Source organism: Microtus ochrogaster, chromosome 5, assembly GCF_000317375.1.
Source record: "Microtus ochrogaster isolate Prairie Vole_2 chromosome 5, MicOch1.0, whole genome shotgun sequence".
Lineage (NCBI taxonomy): Eukaryota > Metazoa > Chordata > Mammalia > Rodentia > Cricetidae > Microtus > Microtus ochrogaster.
The window spans coordinates 43619093-43638052 of NC_022012.1; the positions used below are offsets into that span (position 1 = coordinate 43619093).

Sequence of the window (18960 nt, forward strand, 5' to 3'; positions counted from 1 at the left end):
CATTAAGATCACAAGCCTCCTATCAGCCCAGCCCATGCAGTCTGTGGCCTTTTTCCTTTTTATGAACAGAACTGCCTTCTCATAAAGCAGAACAATTATTTTCTTCCAAATAGCCAGGATTGTTTTCCCTCTTTCTAGAGCAATAAGGTTCAGGATTTGTTTCCCTCTTGACTTTCAAGAGCCTGTTTTCTCAATTCTTTCCTGAAATTAAAGTAAAGGTCAAGGAGGCTGGTCTGACACTCGGCTCCCTCCCTCCCCAGCTCCTGCAGAAGGGGAGCTGGTCCTGCTGCATTCTGGGCTCAGATGTCCAGACCAGCCCCTTTGAGATAATCAAACTCACCTTCCCAGGTCTTTTCTTGGGGGGAGGGGGGATGAGGAAGGAGAAAGAGAGAGAAAGAGAGAGAGAGAGAGAGAGAGAGAGAGAGAGAGAGAGAGAGAGAGAGAGAGAGAGGAAACAGAACAGTTCCCAGAAGCTCCCTCTTCGCATCCGTGCTCCCGTTCTCAAGGAGGGGGCTCCAGGCTCCATCCTCTCCACCTGTGTCCCACTTGTCAATTTTCTGCTGCACGTGAGCTGCCCTGGAGATCTGCCCCTTCCCTCGCACTGTGAAGATTTTTAATCAAAAGGCGGCACATGCTGAATGGTACCTCACTTAGCACCACTGGAGCTCTTCTCCCCACCCCTCCCCACACTGAGTCACTCAGCTAACAGTTAATTAATGTGTGACACTTTGACAGTTTGTGCGGAGACATTTTTACGGAGCCATCAAAATGCACAAGGACGAGCCTGGGAGCCATGCATGCCTGCTTGTCTCTGCCGAGTCTCCAGATGCTGCCTAGCTCTAATGCAGACCTTGAAGGCCTGCAAGTAAGGCAGGAGACAAAGCTCTGACATCAGCCCTCTGCTGCCTGGGCCTCCCTGGGGAGATCCATATGGCCAGGGATGCCTGGACATCCCTTGTGACACCTGGTCCCCGTGAGACGGAGAGGCGCAGGGAGGACTGCCTGGGATGAAGGTCCCAGAGGTGATGACACTCCAGCCACATTTATCCTGGGACAGAAATGACCCTAGTCCACATTCAGCTCCCTTCTCTCCCAAAATATTCTCAGTCAGAGGTCTCTCTGTGGCTGAGTGAAGAAATGAGCATGCTCCAATCTAACTGAGGGGACCCCAGACTCCTCTCCATCCCCCTACATAAGCTAGCTCTTTGCAAATCTTTAGCATCCTACTTGACTCCATTATAAGGTGACAACTTGCACACTACAACTTCACTTTTTCAGTGGGTCATTAATCAAGAGGCTAGGAAACCTTGCGTCTCCTGGCCTCCAGTAACCCAGAGTCCAGCTGGGGGCTCTCTTTCCACAGAATGCAAGTTACCTGGGATCCAGCTCTACCTCCTGCTTATCCGCAACCTCAGGTATACATACACTCTGCCCTCCCACATCCTGGAACGCTGAGTGCTAAGTGTACACTTCATAGAAATCCTAGAAGAACTCTAATAGCCAAGCCTCCATCACTGGGATGCAGAAAGCCAGGTGAGAAGCATGGTCCCCATGAAGAAGGATCCAGAGGGAGAAACTATTACAAGGTGGATAAGACCCCCGAGCCCAGTGTCTGCTTGGTATAGACCCTTGCATGAGATACTACTAGCTCCTTAGATGTCTCTTCATTTGTGAGTCATCTCTTGTTGCCAGGCTCTGTGCCCGGAGGTGTGCATCTGGAAGGAACGAGGTAGAAGCCAGCGTTTATAACAAGTTCCTTACTTTTGAGAAGATGCATTGATTGATACCAAGCAATTGGCAAACAATGGCCTTGCATCTGCACTGTTTCCAGAAGCACTGTGCTGGGGTGAGAGATATCAACAGAAGCTTCCCTGGAGAAGGGCTGGGAAGGCAGGCCTGAGGGTGGGGCTGGACTTTGAGTGTGATAAAATCCTGGGCCCAAGTCTGGGCTGGGCCTGCAGAGGAAGTGGAACACTGAAACCCAGGGAGGTAGCATCCTGTGCTGGAGGTTTGCAGATTTGGTGACAGCAAGTTAGGTGAGGATCCATAGAGAGATTCAATTTTTCCTACAAAGCAGGAGGCTGGAGGCTGCCAGGAAATCTTTAATTCCAGCAAGTGGGGTGAAGTTGGGGGGTTCAAGTTGATGGCTGAACTACCACCCTCAGGCTGGGTCACTGAAGGCCCTTGACATAGGCTATACCTTCTGGCTCCAACAAGGCAGGAGCAGACACAACCAGAAAGTGAGAAGGCCAGAAAATTTTTTCTTGGCTTTCCCAAACTTTCTAAAGAAGCCTTAACAATGTCCTGCAAGGAGACAAGCTTTGCTGCTGCGTTGTAAACTTGAGTTTGGTTGGCCCATGTCAGACATGGAGGGTGTCAGAAGTGGAGGTACATAAGAATGTGATATCAGCCTGTGCTCTTTCCTACCTCCTCTATAGAGACCCATCACCCCCAATGGTGGGCTGGGTCATTAGAGGAAAGGCCCCCATCTATTAGGTCTCTAAATAGTACAGACTTGTGCCCCACAGTGGTGTTGAGGCTGAGGAGGGTGCTGTTCTGGAGCCCGAGAATAATACCTATGACTATCACAAACATAGGAGATAATCAACTTAAAGAGGAAGGGTTTGCAGTGGTTCTCAACCTGTGGGTCCCAACCCCTTTGGGGGCTAGCATATCAGATAGCCTGTATATCAGATATTTACATTACAATTCATAACAGTAGCAAAATTAAAGTTATGCAGTAGCAACAAAATAATTTTATGGTTGGGGTTCACCACAACATGAGGTACTGTATTGAAGGGCTGCAGCGTTAGGAAGGTTGAGAACCGCTGGTTTAGAGAACAAGATGGCAGTCCTTCGGTTCTATGATTGGTGTGGAGGTAGCACATCATGCCAGGAGACTGTGGTGGAGAAAACTGCTCTCCTCACAGTGGTTGGGAGGTAAAGAGAGGAACAGGATAGATAAGAATTCCTGAGGGCTCACCCCAGTGCTCTAACCCCCCCATCATGCCCCTCCTCTTATTATTGCCACCACCTCCCAATAATGCCAACCTGGGGAGTGAGTCATTAGTCAGCACATGGGCCTTGGGAGACAACCAATCCCCAAAGCCTCTTTCCCTCTAAAATCTTCACTCATGTTTAAGTTGCTGAGACCTGAGATGGACCCAGTTTCTCAGTGTACCTGGGTGTTGAGAAAGAGTGTTCTCAGGAGTTGAGTGAGGAGAGGGGTGAACTTGGAGCTGACAGTATCTGCCTTGTCTCATGTCCACCACCAACCCTTGTTGCGGCCAGTTTCATCCCTCTTCTTTGCCATTTCCACAGACACCGCCACCCCAGACCCTCAGCTCAGGATTTAAGAAACCCCGACATTCAGACAATGCTAATATCTCTGTCTACCACTCCAGGCCCTTGGAGTTTAGGTCTAGGGGTCTCTGTGGTGGGGTGGATGCCTGCTAATAGATCCCTGGTAGGTGCTCTACCTAGAACTCCTAGAGTGACATCTGTTCATCCCCCACCCAGGCAGAGGCTGGTCAAGAAATATAAGGAACTGTTACTTGATGGGAGCATCTCCTCCCCTCCTGCTCCTTTTCCCACTCTGCCTTCCTGGAGCCTCTGGAGACTCCAGACAAACAGCCACTCTTGAACCACTTAGAGGAGGGAAGTGGTGGCTCTGGTTGCCAGGGCCCCTGGAGAGGAGCACCCTACCTACTCACTCCCAATCCCCATCCAGCACATCACTCCACCAAACTGCTTTTGACATGGAAATGAGAACTTCCCCCCCTTTACTTTTTCATTGAAATGCTTAAAGTCTTGGAAAAGAAGAAGAAAAAAAAATTGATGTGTTTAAGACAGCAGTGTCTCACCCGCCATCGAGCCTGATAAGGGATTGTTAAATTTTAATTAGACAATTAGATTCCTTCAAGTGCCAAACTTCAGAGAAGGCAGCACAGAGAAGCGGAGGGGAGAGCACAGGAAACAGGCTGCTAGGGTTCATGAAGCAGCTCTCCCCTCTCCCCCACCCTCCAGCTCTGCACTCCCTGGAACAGAAATGAGAAGACACAGAGGCCGGAAGGAGGAATGAAAGGGTGACACCACCTTCCTGGACCAATCAACTTTCCTTTGGTGACCCAGGTTGTCCCAATGGATGGAACTCTTTTACCAAATTTTACCCTAGCTGTCTGGGGGCTAAACTTGATTGCCCCCCTCAAGTTCTGTCCTTGAGAAAATACCTCATTTGGGAGTCATCCTTCAACCATGGCACCTCTTCTTTCTCCCAACCTGCTTGTGAAGAGTCACTTCTGTTGACAGACTGAGAGCCTGCAGGTCTCTGGGGTGTGAGTGGAAGAAGGGGGGGGGATGCTCTGTACCATAACCTCTGCTCCCTTCCCTGTCCCATGCTGTGTTCTCCCCATCTTTGGCTCAGCAGAGGGTGGTCTCTGCAGGGTGTCAGTCTAGGTTGCTGGGAATCCAGCTCAGCACCAAGGAGTCTCTCAGCTTCTCCATGGGAAAGCTGGGTTATTTCCAAATTAGGCAACACACAATACAGCTGCCGAGCTTGGATACCCTGACTCTATCTTCTTGGCTTGCTATTTCCACACATCCTGGCTCACTGCAGACATCAGCTCTAAGCTTCGGAAGAGGCCACTGCTAACTAATGCAGGCTGGAGCTGGGCTGGGTGTTTGAGGGACACTTGTGGGGGCGGGGCGCACTGAGCCCCAGAATAGATGGTTCTGGAAGATTCTTTAGATGACCTTTGCCTTTCTAAACAAGGGCAGAAACAGTGAATACTGGGAGCAGATGAGGGGCAGATGGTTTCTGTTGCCTCACTGGCCCGGGGCTTGTAGGCCACCTACATTTAAAGGCTTTCCTACCATCCCATCTGTCATGGGGTCATCTGAGAAAGCAAGTCTCGGAGGTTCCACAGTACCTATGACGCCGTGTCTCCTGGTGAGGTGGGTGGGGAACAGTTGTCACCACCCTTTTGATGCTCAGGTAGATATAGTGGGTACTTTCAGGACACTGACCCAGACACTCCTTGAATAAGCCTAGCATCTCAGGGTTAGATCAGTTGCCTGTTTCCCAGGACGCACAATGCTGTGGCTACACCCTTTAGGCTGAGATATGGCCATGACACGTTTGTATTTGTTGCTTAGTGAGTGCTCGTTTACTCCGGACTGCGATAGGGAGCCTTTGTATTTTTCCAGGAGGTAGGAGCCACCTATGAGCAAATGGGGGATGCACTTGGGGGCCGGTGAGCAATTCCTTTGCATTTTTAAAGCCCCGACCAAAATCTTCTGGCATGTGACCATATTTACCTGAAAATTCTTATGACCGGAAGAATAGCTCACTCAGGGAAATTCTCAGGAAAAAAAAAAGGAAAAGAACAAACATTTTGGTCTTTCCTGGCCAATCCAGTGTCCTGGCCACTATGTGGCCTCTCATGTTCTGCATACAAGTCGCAGACCACATCTGGCTTTGGAACAGATGCTGACCCCTTCTGCCCAACCAGCCCAGGATACCCGGAGGAACCCCAAGATGTCTCAATATGAACATTCTCATTGTCCACCCCACAGGGATAATCTCTGGCAAGGATGTAAAACCCAGAAGCTCAGAGGTCAAGGGCATGAGGGAGAGGACATGGGGTAGGGTCCTCTAGGTACTCTGTGTCTCTTGATATTTTGAGGGGTCCAACAACCTGTACAATCCAAAGGCTAAAGGAAAAGAGGAAGGAGATGGATGAACACAGGGTTCTGATCCTGCCAGGTTTTCTCAGGCTTTCTGAAGGAGTCCGAGAGATACTCTTCCCTAATCCATTCTAAGATGCAATGCCCTCCCTCCCTTCCGTTTTCAGTGTCTACAAAGTCAGAATGCTCTTTGTAACTGATGGCATCTTATGTCTGTGCTGGAGGTTAGCGCTATTCTTTTGCTTTCTTGGCGTTCCCTAAATCAATACTGAAGCCTATACTCCACTCTGAGGGCCCAAGAAAGTTAGTTCACCTTACAGCAATTGACTAGAGGAGGTGGCCTGGGAAAGAAGATTCCTCCAGGCTAGCTGCTACCTCACTTGTGGGTTTTTCCTGCAGCCAGGGCCCAGGCACAAGCTTTACCTCCTCTTGGAACATTTTTCCCTTCATACAGCATCCCTGGGTGATCTTTCTTCTGTTCGTGCAGCCCTGGTAACCCTTTGTGTCCAGGATTTCTCTTCCTATGGGATACACATCAGATTGGACAAGGGTCTATCTTAGGGGCCTCATTTTAAGTTAATTTTCTGTGTAAAGGTCCTATCTCCAATCACCTTCTGAGATATTGGGGTTAGGGCTTTAGCATATGAATTTTGCAAGGCTGATGTGAAACACAATACAGCCCATTACTGGAGTCACCATTCAATGCTCTTAGGGCTACATTACTTTTGGGCGTTTGTGAGTCTAGTGGTCAGTGTCAGCTAGCGCATTTCAGGGCCAGATGGGTTTTCTTCCCAGGTCTACTAGTGGAACCTTTGATTCATTTCAGCAAACATCTGTTTAATGCTCACTGCCTGCAGACCACGGAGTAGGGAGTCAGGAAAGAACAAAGCCATGTGCTTATGTATTTACTCCATGAAAGTGAAGCAGCGTTGTATTTTGGTGAGAAAGCAGACACACAAGTAGGGGTATTCCAGGACAGAACCTGGGATGGGCAAGCAGGAGCCCCAAGGAGGGTGGAGACAGTCCAGGCTAATTCCAGAACAGAGAATTCTGAGTCAGTCTTTGAAGCATTGTGTATGCTTAGAATTGGGTTTTCTGGATACTTGCCTCGTTTATGAAGTAGGGGTAATATTGGAAGCTCACAGACAGTTGTTTAGAGGTTGAGACAGTATATCTAAAAATCACTAGGCAGACTCTCAAGCCCATCAGTAGATGGCTCCATCATCTTAGTTCACCCCTGTGTTGCAGGACCACAAATCTGATCTCGTGAAAATGGGCCAAGGGAGGAGATACAGGGAACTGAGAACCACAGCACATACCACTGGCTAGGCCAGGAGAAGGACTAAAGGCAATGAGAAGGGGGACAGAGAGATCTGGGGTAGAGGCAGGCCTAGTGGTCATTATAGTGACTGAGAACGCTGAGGCAGGAGGATCAACAGTTAAAGGTCTTCCTGGTGATGGAGGGCTAGCCCGAGCGCTTTAGTAAGGCTGTCTCAAAATAAAAAGAGAAGAGGACTGAAAGGTGGCTCAGAGGAGCTGCTTAGCAGACGCGAAGTCCTTAGTCCAATCTCCCAGTGCTGGGAAAGAAAGCCAACAGAATAGGAGTGAAGGTTCCTCTAGACTTAACACATTGCAAGGTGCTTCATGTGTAGCAGGTTCAATAGATGCTGATTGAATAAATTAAAGTCACAAGCAGCCGGGCTGCCTGATCAATATGTGCATACAGGTCTCCCGCTGTGTGCTCCAAGTGGGAAGAGGAATTCATTGGCTTTGCTGAATGCAGCATCAATAAGACAGGATGCCTCACTGCCTGCGAATTGGGAAACCTGCTGCAGGATTGCACTCCATGACGCACCACACTGAATTAGACATTTCCGTTTCCCTGGGGATCTCAGAGCAGTGGTGCTGAATAGGAGATCAGCCATCTGCTTTTTCCCCCCATTTTTATCCCAAATGGCATTGACTGGTGGCTTTCACAGCCCATCTGGGTGGGGGAGCACCTGGAGGTCATAGTGCTTTGTGTGGAAGGCCTCAGAAAGCCAATATGTTTCACTGAACCCCATGAAATCGGAACACTTTTGTTGCCATTGTTAAGACTATATTATGTGATGTAGTTGGTATATTTTACTCTGTTGTGTTTTACTCTTTGTCCTTTGGGGGCCTGCCACTCAGCTCCCAAATAAATCATAAGGAGTCTTATTCTTTCTTATGAATGCCCAGCCTTAGTTTATCTTGTTTTTTTATCAGCTTTTCTTAAACTATCCCATCTATCTTTCGCCTTTGGGTTTTACCTTTCTATATACCTTTCTTTACATCTTACTCCGTGGCTTGTTGTATAGCTGGGTGGCTGGTCCTGGAGTTCTCCTCTTCTTCCTTGCAACTTACTCTCTCTTTCCAGATCTCTCTCTCCTGCCTCGCTATTGGACATTCAGTTCTTTATTAGACCAATCAGGTGTTTTAGACAGGCAAAGTAGCACAGCTTTACAAAGTTAAACAAATGCAACATAAAAGAACGCAACACGTCTTTGCATCATTATACAAATGTTCCTCAGCATAAACTAATGTAACACATTGTCAACTAATATTCCACGACAATGTGTGCACAGTCTCAATGACAGTCATAGCTCAAGTCAAGCTTGATGCCTACCGACTCTATTCCTGAGCTACATTTTCTCTGTGAGTGCATCTCTGCCAGCCCTAGGGAAATCCGTGAGTTCCCATGGATGTTTCTTTCCCTTCTTAGCCTCATTCCCGCTCCTGTCCCCATCGACTCCACCATCAGGCTCCTTGGCACCAACTGTCTATGCCCACTTCCACTGCTGCCATTCAGTGACGGCTACCTCTTTCCAGAATTAAAGTTACCTTGTTTCACTCTGCACTCTCTTCCACCCTAAGCATTCAGTGAACTTTCCAGAACCCATCATTCTTTCCTCCTAAGTTTCCATGGACTCCCAAGCTGACAAAACCCATTCAGTCTATGAATGTCCCTCTATTTTAATTTTCCTCAATCTCATTGTCATGCCCTGCATTTTACCTGAACAGAATGGTTTGCTGTTGGGGCTGTGCTATGTTCTTCCCAGGTGAAAAACCTTCCAACATGTAGTTGCTTCATCTTAGGCCTACCACAAGATGCGTTCTGTGGAAGTTCATCATCTGTTGCTTGGACACCTGCACTGGCTTCCTCCTGGTATCCTGCCTCCTCTGTGGACCTCTCCAATCCAATATGTACCATGCTCAGATTCATCACACTCTGTCAGGTAGACCTGAACATGAGGTTTCTGCCCTTAGATCAAGTCTTAATGACTTTTCAGGCCCTCTGTGATCTCACCAATATAGCCGCTCTGATTCAACTCATGCCAAGACCCTCTAGGCTTCTGTTCCCTCAAATCTCTTTTAAATCCTCAAATATGGCACCAGGCCTTTCTGTCTGGACTTGTTCCATAATCTCCAGCTTTCTACATGTCTAGTTCCTACATATCCTTCAGGTCTCAATTGAATGTCACTTGCATCAGAATGTCTTCCTTGAGTACGTCAACTAGACGTGTATCTCAAAGATCTCTCCACTTCCTAGTTCCCCCCCCACCACAAAGTTCATTGCTTGATTAATTGGCTATTGTTTTCTTTATAGATTGAACCCACGGCATTGTATATACTAGGCAAACTATCTACCATTGAAGTGTACTAAAACATCTTTGAATTTTTGAGAGACAGGGTTTCAGTAAGTTGTCAGAATGACTTTGAACTCACCCTGTAGCCCAGGATAGCCTTGCAATCTCTGTCTCCCTACATTAGTTTTGGAAGCAACTGGAATCTCAAGTCTGTGCCACTGAGCACAGTAGCTATTATTTCTTCTAGAATGTAAGATACAAAACCATTATTTTTTTGGTTTGCCTGTATTTTCTAGTCACATATAGAATGATGATTAATAAATGTTAATAGCATCAGGAATTAATGAGTGCTTGTTCCTGTTTCTACCATCAGGTACTGGAACTCCCAACTAGTTTACTGTGTACATGAGTAGGTTGAGCACGTGAAAGAACGGATAAGTAGTTTGTTTGAAGTTTATTTGTTTCATTACACTTGAAGAAATGTGTGCTTTTCATTATTATACCATCTGCTAGAAGAACAGAAGCAGGCCTCAACATTATAAGGTCACTGAATATGAGCATAAAAATCCCAGGTTGGAGAAGTCTCTACTCTGCTGGTGCTTGGGTTTTCTTCGGGGAACCCCACACTGAGAGGAAGCATGCCTGGAAAGCCCTCCTGTTCACTCTCTGTGTTCATCTCTCCCGAGCAGAACCTTGCCACCCAGTGGCCCCGCTGCCCCGATGGATCCACTGAACCTGTCCTGGTACGATGATGATCTGGAGAGGCAGAACTGGAGCCGGCCCTTCAATGGGTCAGAAGGAAAGGCGGACAGGCCCCACTACAACTACTATGCCATGCTGCTCACCCTCCTCATCTTCATCATCGTCTTTGGCAATGTGCTGGTGTGCATGGCTGTATCCCGAGAGAAGGCTTTGCAGACTACCACCAACTACCTGATAGTCAGCCTTGCTGTGGCCGATCTCCTGGTAGCCACACTGGTCATGCCCTGGGTTGTCTACTTGGAGGTAGGTCTGGGTCCCTGCCTTCCTCTAGGAGGACCTAGTCCTGGAAGCTGGATTCTTAAACTCCAGTGGTTTCTGCCACTTGCCCCAGGTAGACTTTCCTTCTCCTCTGGACTCATTTTTCTCTTTATGGGCTAGACAATCATAATAATTATGACCGTCACTCATAGTGTACTTTCTAAGCCTATGGCGCCATGGATAGCAATTTTATATACAGAATCTTCCTATATGCTCCTCAAAGCAGCCCTGTGGGGAGCTGGCACTGTGACCATCTTGCAGATGATGAACCAGCTGGTCAGAGAAGATAAATGTCTTCTCTACTCACATAGCTGGAAGGTCCACGTTAGAATCCTGCATCTCCCTGGAATTGTTTCAGTGGGTTGTACTAGAAGTGAGACTAACTGGGGAGAATCCCTCAAGAGGGGACATTGTATGTGCTCTGAGGCCTGAAACTTTTCTTCGTTCTCTCCACATTGCAGACACTGGGGCTGCTATTCTGTGTGACCTTTATCTCCTCTCCCCAGTTTATTCTGGTGCCTGGATCCTGCTAGAGGTGACCATGAGCTGCCCAAGCTGCAGTCTTTTTCCTCGGGGAGGATAGTGTAGCCTCCCAGGACAGAGCACAGATGTCCCTCAAGCTGGAGGGCAGGCAGCTCCCTGCTGAGAGTCCTGTGGCTCACACATTGTGGACACTGATGGAGAAACGAATAACGGACAGTTCTATGCTTAGTTCCTGGTGTAGGAACCAGAGGCTTTGAGGAAAAGCAGTCTGGTCCATCTTGACCAAAGCCTCCCAGTGAAGTGGACAGCTGCTGGTGGAGAAGTTCCAAAGTGGCTCCCTTCTCCCCGAGGTCACTCTCCAGTCCTAGCCAGCAGATACGGGGGACTGGGGGATTTCAGCGGGCACAAATGTTTTCTCTGCCTGGAAGCCTGGGTAGCCTGTCCAGGGCAGGTGGCAGTCTCAAGTCTGGGTACATGGGAAGAAGCCTAGGTTTTGAATATTGTTGTCATTAGTTTCTGTTGCTAGAAAATACTCTGATAAAAAGCAACTTAGGGCAGACAGGATTTATTCTGGCTCATAATTCAAGTTACAGACCATTGCTGGGACAAGCCAAGGCAGGCACTTGAAGCAACTGGTGTATCTCATTCACAGGCAAGAGCAGATAGAAATACATGTGATACATGTGCAAATGCTTAGCTTGCTCTCTATTTTTTTTTTGAGACAGGGTTTCTCTGTGTAGCTTTGGAGTCTGTCCTGGGATTAGTTCCATAGACCAGGTTGGCCTTGAACTCACAGAGATCTGCCTGCCTCTGCCTCCCGAGTGCTGGAATTGAAGGCATGCGCCATCATGGCCTGGCTGCTCTCTCTACTCTGATACAGGTCAGGGCCCTGCCTATGAAATAGAGCTTCCCACATCCATGGTGGGTCATTCTACCTCAATAAATCCAGCCAAAGCCATAGAGTTTTGGGCATGGACACAGGCCAGCCCTGCTCTCAGTGAGGCTCTCTTTTCAGTTGAGCATAGGTTGCAGCTGGTTGAGAACCAGAACTAAGCACCACAGGCTCCCACTGCCGCTCCTCTACGACCCTCTTGTCTGTGAGGGTCCTGGACTCTGTCCGTTCCAAACCCTGTGCAAAACTCTCCCTGAAGGACCTCCTAATTCTCAGGCTTGATCTGCTCCTGTTCCCTTAAAAAAAGGGGGGGAGGGGTTCCTATACTTCAAACAATCACAGCACAATGATGGAGGAGTACAACTAACCTTTGTGTGCCTTGACCCCTTGCTTGTAAGTTAGGAAGAACAACAGTCCCTACCTTGTAGGAATGTTTGAAAACCAAATGAATCCTGATGTACAAAGTGCCTGGGATGGTTCATGGATCATACTACATAACAAGGTGGATGAAGGTGAAATGGTGACAGATACTTAGAATCCCTCAACTTCCCTTTGACCTTCCCACTTCCCCCTTCTTCCCCTTTTCGTGCACAGGCAGAGTCACTCTCTTTCCAGAGGGAAACACGTTCCGCTCAGGGCTCTGTCCGTGCATTCTGTTGGCTTTCAGCCACCATGTGGGACAGGGACAAATCTCTGCACCAACTGTACTGGGATCTCTGGGAACCTCAGTCTCACACAAAGATGTCTTATTCATAACTTTCACCATTGTTTCAGAGGTGCTTCAAGAGTCCACGTGCAGAAAGGCTTTCTTGGCTCCACCCCTTTCCACTTAGATAATTGAGGGAGAGAGGGAAGGGAGAGAGCAGCTCCTGCCTCTCTGGGGACTTCAAGGTCTCACATCCTTCACGGAGAGAGTTGCCGTGAGCCTTTTCTAGAAGAGATGAGATTGCAAAGGTTTCAGGGTCATTGAATCACTTAGTCGACACTGATTGAGCATTTTGTCCTTTTCTTCCCATTGAACCTGGGACCTGAGGAATTTCCATGCCATGGATGAAAAACCTGATCAGGGTTTAGACAATACACTCTGCTTGAGAAAGCATGGACTGTGTGGACCAGAAGTCTGGGTCAGAGTAGAGCACACACCAACATACTAAGTAGATCTTTGTAGACAGGATGAATGGCAGGCAGGAATGGGGCAGGACAGATGGGAAAGAGGTCCTTGACATCTGGGTCCTCGGGGACATGGAGGTAGCTTCTAGATACCAGTCTCAGGAGGAACTCCAAAGCTGGTGTGAACCAGATGGGCCTAGTGCCCTGCCCAGTGGTCCTCTGAAAATGAATTCTGTATATCTGTGCTTTACAGCTGGATACTCAGTCAGCGATGGCTCCCACAGTGCAGGAAAAGACTCATGTGAACCTCCAGAAGGTGTACCCAGAAAAACTGCTGCTCATCCATGGGAAGTGGGGGCACCCCCAGTGGAGCTTACCTGGGAATGTTTGATTTTATGTCTGGGAAGCTGAGAAAGGACAGCGTTAGGGAAGAACCACCTGACAATTGTCGTGGGGGCTCTGCTGAGTTAGATAACACTCAGTGGGTGCTTCCCTGCTCCAGGACATGGATGGGGCTTTCTCATCCTCTCTCCTGTGAGAGGCCAAAGGTTTTTCCTCTATGGTTGGGGTACTCAAGACTTGCAGAGTTAGCTAACCCTGGGAGGGATGACTTCACCTTAGATTTGTGAGATGTGCTGCCAAAAGTCAGAGAGTAGAGTGGCTATAGTCTGTGTCGTGAGTAGATGCTAAATGGGCAAAGCCAGAATTTTAGGAGGTAATCACGCAGGTGCTTTCCAGATTAGAGTTCAAAATTGAGGCACTCAGATGGGGTGAGCCATCTTTCTTCTAACACAAAGTTTCTGGTACACAAAGTAGCTTCACACGTCTGAAAGGAGAGAGGTCAGGGATACAGGCCCCAGGTCCTCGTAGGCACCACTTTTCCTCACTGCTGCTCCACTGATGAGCTGTAAGGTTTCTGTGGTGGATGGACAGGGACTGTCAGCCTAACGGGATCTAGACCACATAGAAGACAAACCTCGGGCACGTCTGTGAGGGACTTTTCAAGATTCAGTTACCTGAAGGGGAAAGACCTAGTCTCAATGTGGGCAATGCTAGCCCATGGTGTAGACTACGTGGAGAAATGCCAGATGAACACCAGCATTCACCTTTCTTTGCTTCCTGACCTTTGGCTCAACATGACCAGATGCCTCAATCTTCAGCTGCCCACCCTGCCTTTTCCACCACGTTGGGCAGCTGTGAGCTGAAACAAACCCTTTATTATACTGCTTTTTCCAGGTATTTCATTGCAGAAAGCAGAAATGTTGCTAATACAGCTACTAGGGTTGTTCTCTTGTAGAGTGAGAGAGATTGTCACCCAACCTCTCCCAGTAATGAACCGCTGATATGTACTCTCCACAACCCCGCTTCCCATCCATGACACTGCTTTGTCTCCAGGTGGTGGGTGAGTGGAAGTTCAGCAGGATTCACTGCGACATCTTTGTCACTCTGGATGTCATGATGTGCACGGCCAGCATCCTGAACCTGTGTGCCATCAGCATCGACAGGTAAGGGCAACCAGGTGGGGGTGAGGTGATCCTGGTCACTCACCTTTCTGCTGAGTGCCTCACCTCTCCTCGGGGTCATGCTCTCTCTGTGATGCTATAACTACTGGCTGCGTGTATGTGAGTTCGTGTGTGTGTGTGTGTGTGTGTGTGTGTGTGTGTGTGTTTGGCTAGGTTAGTGTAGACTCCCCACGGACTACCCAGATTGTAACTTGTATGAAAGGATTAGTTCTGACTGGAGCTCATGGGAAGATTGTAGAAATTATTTGAATTCCATGATTCATTTTCTGGACATGAAAACGCCAACTGTCCTTTAGGCCATGGTGTTGAGTTTGAATTTTGTGTCCAGCACAAGCGATACAGTGGGTCCAAGCCATGCCCACTTGACTAAACTGTGTCCTTAGAGCCTTTACTCGTGTATGCAGACACATCATGAGGGTTTCCAGAGGCCCTGCCCTTCCCCCTCACAGGATTGTTGGAAGACCAGATTAAGTAGAGCTCAGTAGAGGAATGTGGGGGGAGGATTAAAAATGGCTGCCACTATTATCCCTTATTGCTAAATGGGGCTAAGGGCTTGCTCTGAGGGACAGAACTACCATTCGTCAACAAATTCTTGCACCGTCTGAAGTCCAGTTCAGTAAGTACGTTTTCAAATGTGCAAAGATCCGTCAGGAAGTCTGTAGTTCAGGTGGGGAGATTAATTAGTGTAACAGCCCAGGAGTCCCCAGTAGCTGCGGCTCAGTAAGAGCTTGACTGTGTGTTTGAAGGCGGGGACAGGGGAAAGGCTGACCGAGTGAATTCCTCAGACATCAGAGAACTGAGCCGAAGGGACATCTGTGGTGCATCTCGCAGAAGGAGGCATCTTCTGGCCTGCAGCCCAGACTTAGGACGCTCCCCTTTGCAGGTACACAGCTGTGGCCATGCCCATGCTGTACAACACACGCTATAGCTCCAAGCGCCGGGTCACTGTTATGATCGCCATTGTCTGGGTCCTGTCGTTCACCATCTCCTGCCCACTGCTCTTTGGACTCAACAACACAGGCAAGTCTGGCCTTGGCCTGCGGCTCAGAGAGCTGCACCTCTCTGCTCTACTCAGGACACTGAGTGGCTGAGTCTTTGATGCAGACTGGGTGGGAGCCCAGTGGGAGCCCCTTCTTATCCCCAAGCAGGCTGGATACATTCCCCAGATCCTGCCTTACTCAGACTTGCTCCAGATTGGGCGGGAGAGGAAAGAATGACTCCACTCACATCGGGACTGTCTGGGAGACTGGGAAAATGGCTGAGGAGGGAGTCTGACCACTTTCAACATCATTTACTATGTTGAAGTAAGCCAGATAGCCTTGCACATGTGTGTGTGTGTGTGTGCTCACGTATGTTTAGCAGGGAGCTTACTCCATCCATATCTGATTGTGGTATTTAGGGGATGAGATTGAAACCCAGTGGGTCAGCCGAGTCAAGGTCCCATGCTGCCTGGATCAAAAAAGCTACAAACAAGTAGGAAGTAAGCCAACCCCAATGCCCTTCCTGTGTGGGGCAGAGTCAGGAGCATCTCAGACAAAGGAGGAACAGAAAACTTGCAGTATGGGGATGCTTCTCAGCAGAGAGACAAGAGTTACAAGGCAGCCCTGTGGTTCATAGGCTAGAGTGAAGCTCCACAAGTGAGTAGTTGAGAATACAGGCGCCACAGGAGTCCCCAGAAATGTGGAAACGGCTAGTTATACTTGATTAATCCAGAATGGGCTTGATAGTAACACACGTTTGGTCAACCTGGAAGGGACTGTGGATGCCAATTAAACACTAAAACATGGCTAAGCTAGTTCAGTAAGCAGGTAAAATTATTCTATTACCAAAATTATGGAGTGGCAGAGCCTCTCTTTCCCCCATTATATAGGAAAGGCTAAAGTAAAGGCTCTTTCTTTTGAAAATGTTTTTTTGGGTCATCTCTTCTGAATCATGGCTCTCCTATGTGCCCAGAAAGGACAAAACTAACGAGTAAGTAATTAGAGAAGAGGAATAAAAAACTTGGAAGCAGTCAATAGTACCAACTTTACTTCTTGCTAACAATTTATACCCTGGGTTTTTTTTTTTTAAAAAAAAACTGAACCTTTATTTGCATTTACCATTTCCAGGCAACAGCCAGTATCTAGCCTGTAAAACTGCTTCTGGTTCCCACCAAGGGGGATGAATGTCCTCTGGTGGCACTGTGGTCTGGTGAGCCTGCTGACACCTTGCCCGTATGGGTTTCTCCTTTCCTCCAGACCAGAATGAGTGTATCATTGCCAACCCTGCCTTCGTGGTCTACTCCTCCATCGTCTCGTTCTACGTGCCCTTCATCGTGACCCTGCTGGTCTATATAAAAATCTACATTGTCCTCCGCAAGCGCCGCAAGCGGGTCAACACCAAGCGCAGCAGCCGAGCCTTCAGAGCCAACTTGAAGACCCCACTCAAGGTTCTCAAACCTCAGCCCCGACGAGGGTCCCTACCTAACTACTATCAAGAGGGCTCATACCACACTTGGGTGGGCACCTGAGACATCACAGCAAGTTGGAAGTCTAGGCTGGAGGAGCTTCCTGGGGCTGGGCGATGGTGTGGACCTCAGCTGAGTGACAACATCTTTAGAAAGGGAAGACGTGGGTCAGTGATGGATGCTAACTAGAATGATCTACATGAGACCTTTGTGGCTGCACAGAGCAGTTCTTGCTTGGTCTGGTCCTTAGTTTCTCTCTTCCTCCTCATGTAGTTTTACCTTTCTCTCTCTAGCCTTTTCCCTTCCTCCATCTTCTCCGTACTACTCTTTTGACCTGCTATGCTCTGCCCTTCCCTCCACCTACACCCCTGCCTCCTCTCTCCTACTTCTCTCTGCTGCCCCTCTATCCTTCCCCTGCCCTTTTATCATATAATCTCCCTCTTCCACTCAACACCACAGTGAAGACAGTGTGGGTATGGAAAGGGCAAGAACTCACCGGTTAGAGGCATCAGGTCCAAACCCTGGCGCCATCGATTTGTTGACGTGTGTCCTTGGGCATGTTGCTTAGCTTCTGTGAGCCTCGGTTTCCTCGTCTGTTAAACGGGAGTCATGTGCACTTCACAGGGTGCTCCTGAAGAATTGATGTGAGAAGGGATGTGAGCATGTCCCTGGCATGATCCCGAGTGGGTCCTCCAGGAAGAATGAGGTCCTTTTGCCCCTCCCCTTGCCCACTCTTCTCATCACAGTGCCAGCCTTCATTCTTGCCCCACTTGTCTTCTGTGACCGCGTTCCTCTAGTTACTGAGCCTCTCTGCTCAGAGTCCGAGTTCTCCACGGACTCCCTTGCCTTGGGTTTCTGTCCCCTTACCACCTCTGCTCCCCACTGTCTTGTGTGACCCATGTGCTGGCTCACTCCACAGGGCAACTGTACTCACCCTGAGGACATGAAACTCTGCACCGTTATCATGAAGTCTAATGGGAGTTTCCCAGTGAACAGGCGGAGAATGGTAAGTGTTCAGGCCAGGGACCCAGTGCCGTCTTTCTGCCCCCATGGAGCCCATAATTCTTGATCCTGGGACCTCACTAGCTATTTTAAGGGGAGAGTGCCTCCTGGCACCCCTATTTTGCATCAGCTGAGAGTACATTCATCTTGCATACTTTCAAGTATGGGTGTGGTAAGATACCTAATTCTGCAAGGTGCAGACACACAGAAACTTGTTGGGAGACATGACCTGCTTATGTAACCTACCAAAAGTGACAATAGGGGCTATTTCCACTTCTCAAGCACCTGCCATGCTTTCTGTCATCCCATCAAATCCTCATGTGACCCTGAGAAGTAAATCTTATTGGTCTACAGCTCACAGAAGAGGAATCCAAGGCTCATGAAGTACAGGTAGCTCACCCAAGTCTGAACAGTTAGTGTCGAGCATGTCCTGGAGTCCAGATCTATGTGACTTCTGAATCCACAATGTTCCATTCAGCGTGTGGTACCTTCTGGATAGGCAGCTCTGGGGCTGGGAGCTGGGAGCTGGCAGCTGGCAGTGGGGTAGGAGAGGAGCAGAGCACCGGAAGTGGACAAGAAGCATATCCTATAAGTAAAACCTGTACGTGCATACATAGCATACCTGAGCCCTTTGTGGTACTAGCTAGCACCAGAGTTCAAAAAGCAGGCCTTTCATTCCCCCGCTGTCCAGGAAACCCATGGAGGACTATATCTAAAGTCCAGAAATATGTCTCTTAGTTAGCAGGGTCCCCACAATGGGCCTGCCTCCCAGGGATAAGACTTTAGTGAACCATTTGCAAAGCAGACACTAAAAGAGATCTCAGGTTATATTCAAGGCAGCAGCCCATTTTTGTCATCTGAGCACCTAGGCTGTATTTCAGAGGCTGGTCTGAGACAACCAACGCCCAGGACAAGGGAGTCTAAAGAAGAACTTGGAAGCCATGTGTGGGTCTGTGCTGGACCTTCCAGGTCAGCCCAGCAGAGATGTTACGGAGTTTCCAGCTCAGCCCTTGGTTTCTGAATCAGGCTAGTCAGCCCACATGCCCGTGCTGGTGCAGGAGTCTGTACTCCAGCCTGGCAGGGCGGATGGGGAAACATGATTTCCATGTAGTCAGAACTGAGTTCTTAAAGATGAATGTCAAGATTGAATGTCAGTCAGGGAGGGACTTATCTTAACATCTGGATTGGTGT

General features: G+C 48.6%; 1 protein-coding gene across 2 annotated transcripts in view; it reads left to right on the forward strand.

Moving 5' to 3' along the window:
• Drd2 (dopamine receptor D2) overlaps positions 1 to 18960 on the forward strand; it is a 65937-nt gene that overhangs the window by 43249 nt on the left and 3728 nt on the right. Inside the window, exons 2-6 of one of the 2 annotated variants that reach the window (XM_013346111.2) lie at positions 9983 to 10298; positions 14194 to 14303; positions 15205 to 15341; positions 16559 to 16749; positions 17687 to 17773. In XM_013346111.2, coding sequence (XP_013201565.1) covers positions 10014 to 10298; positions 14194 to 14303; positions 15205 to 15341; positions 16559 to 16749; positions 17687 to 17773 — 810 coding nt within the window. In that variant the 5' untranslated portion in view covers positions 9983 to 10013. The remainder of the gene's footprint in view (positions 1 to 9982; positions 10299 to 14193; positions 14304 to 15204; positions 15342 to 16558; positions 16750 to 17686; positions 17774 to 18960) is intronic. The other variant, XM_026779495.1, reaches the window with a different exon arrangement.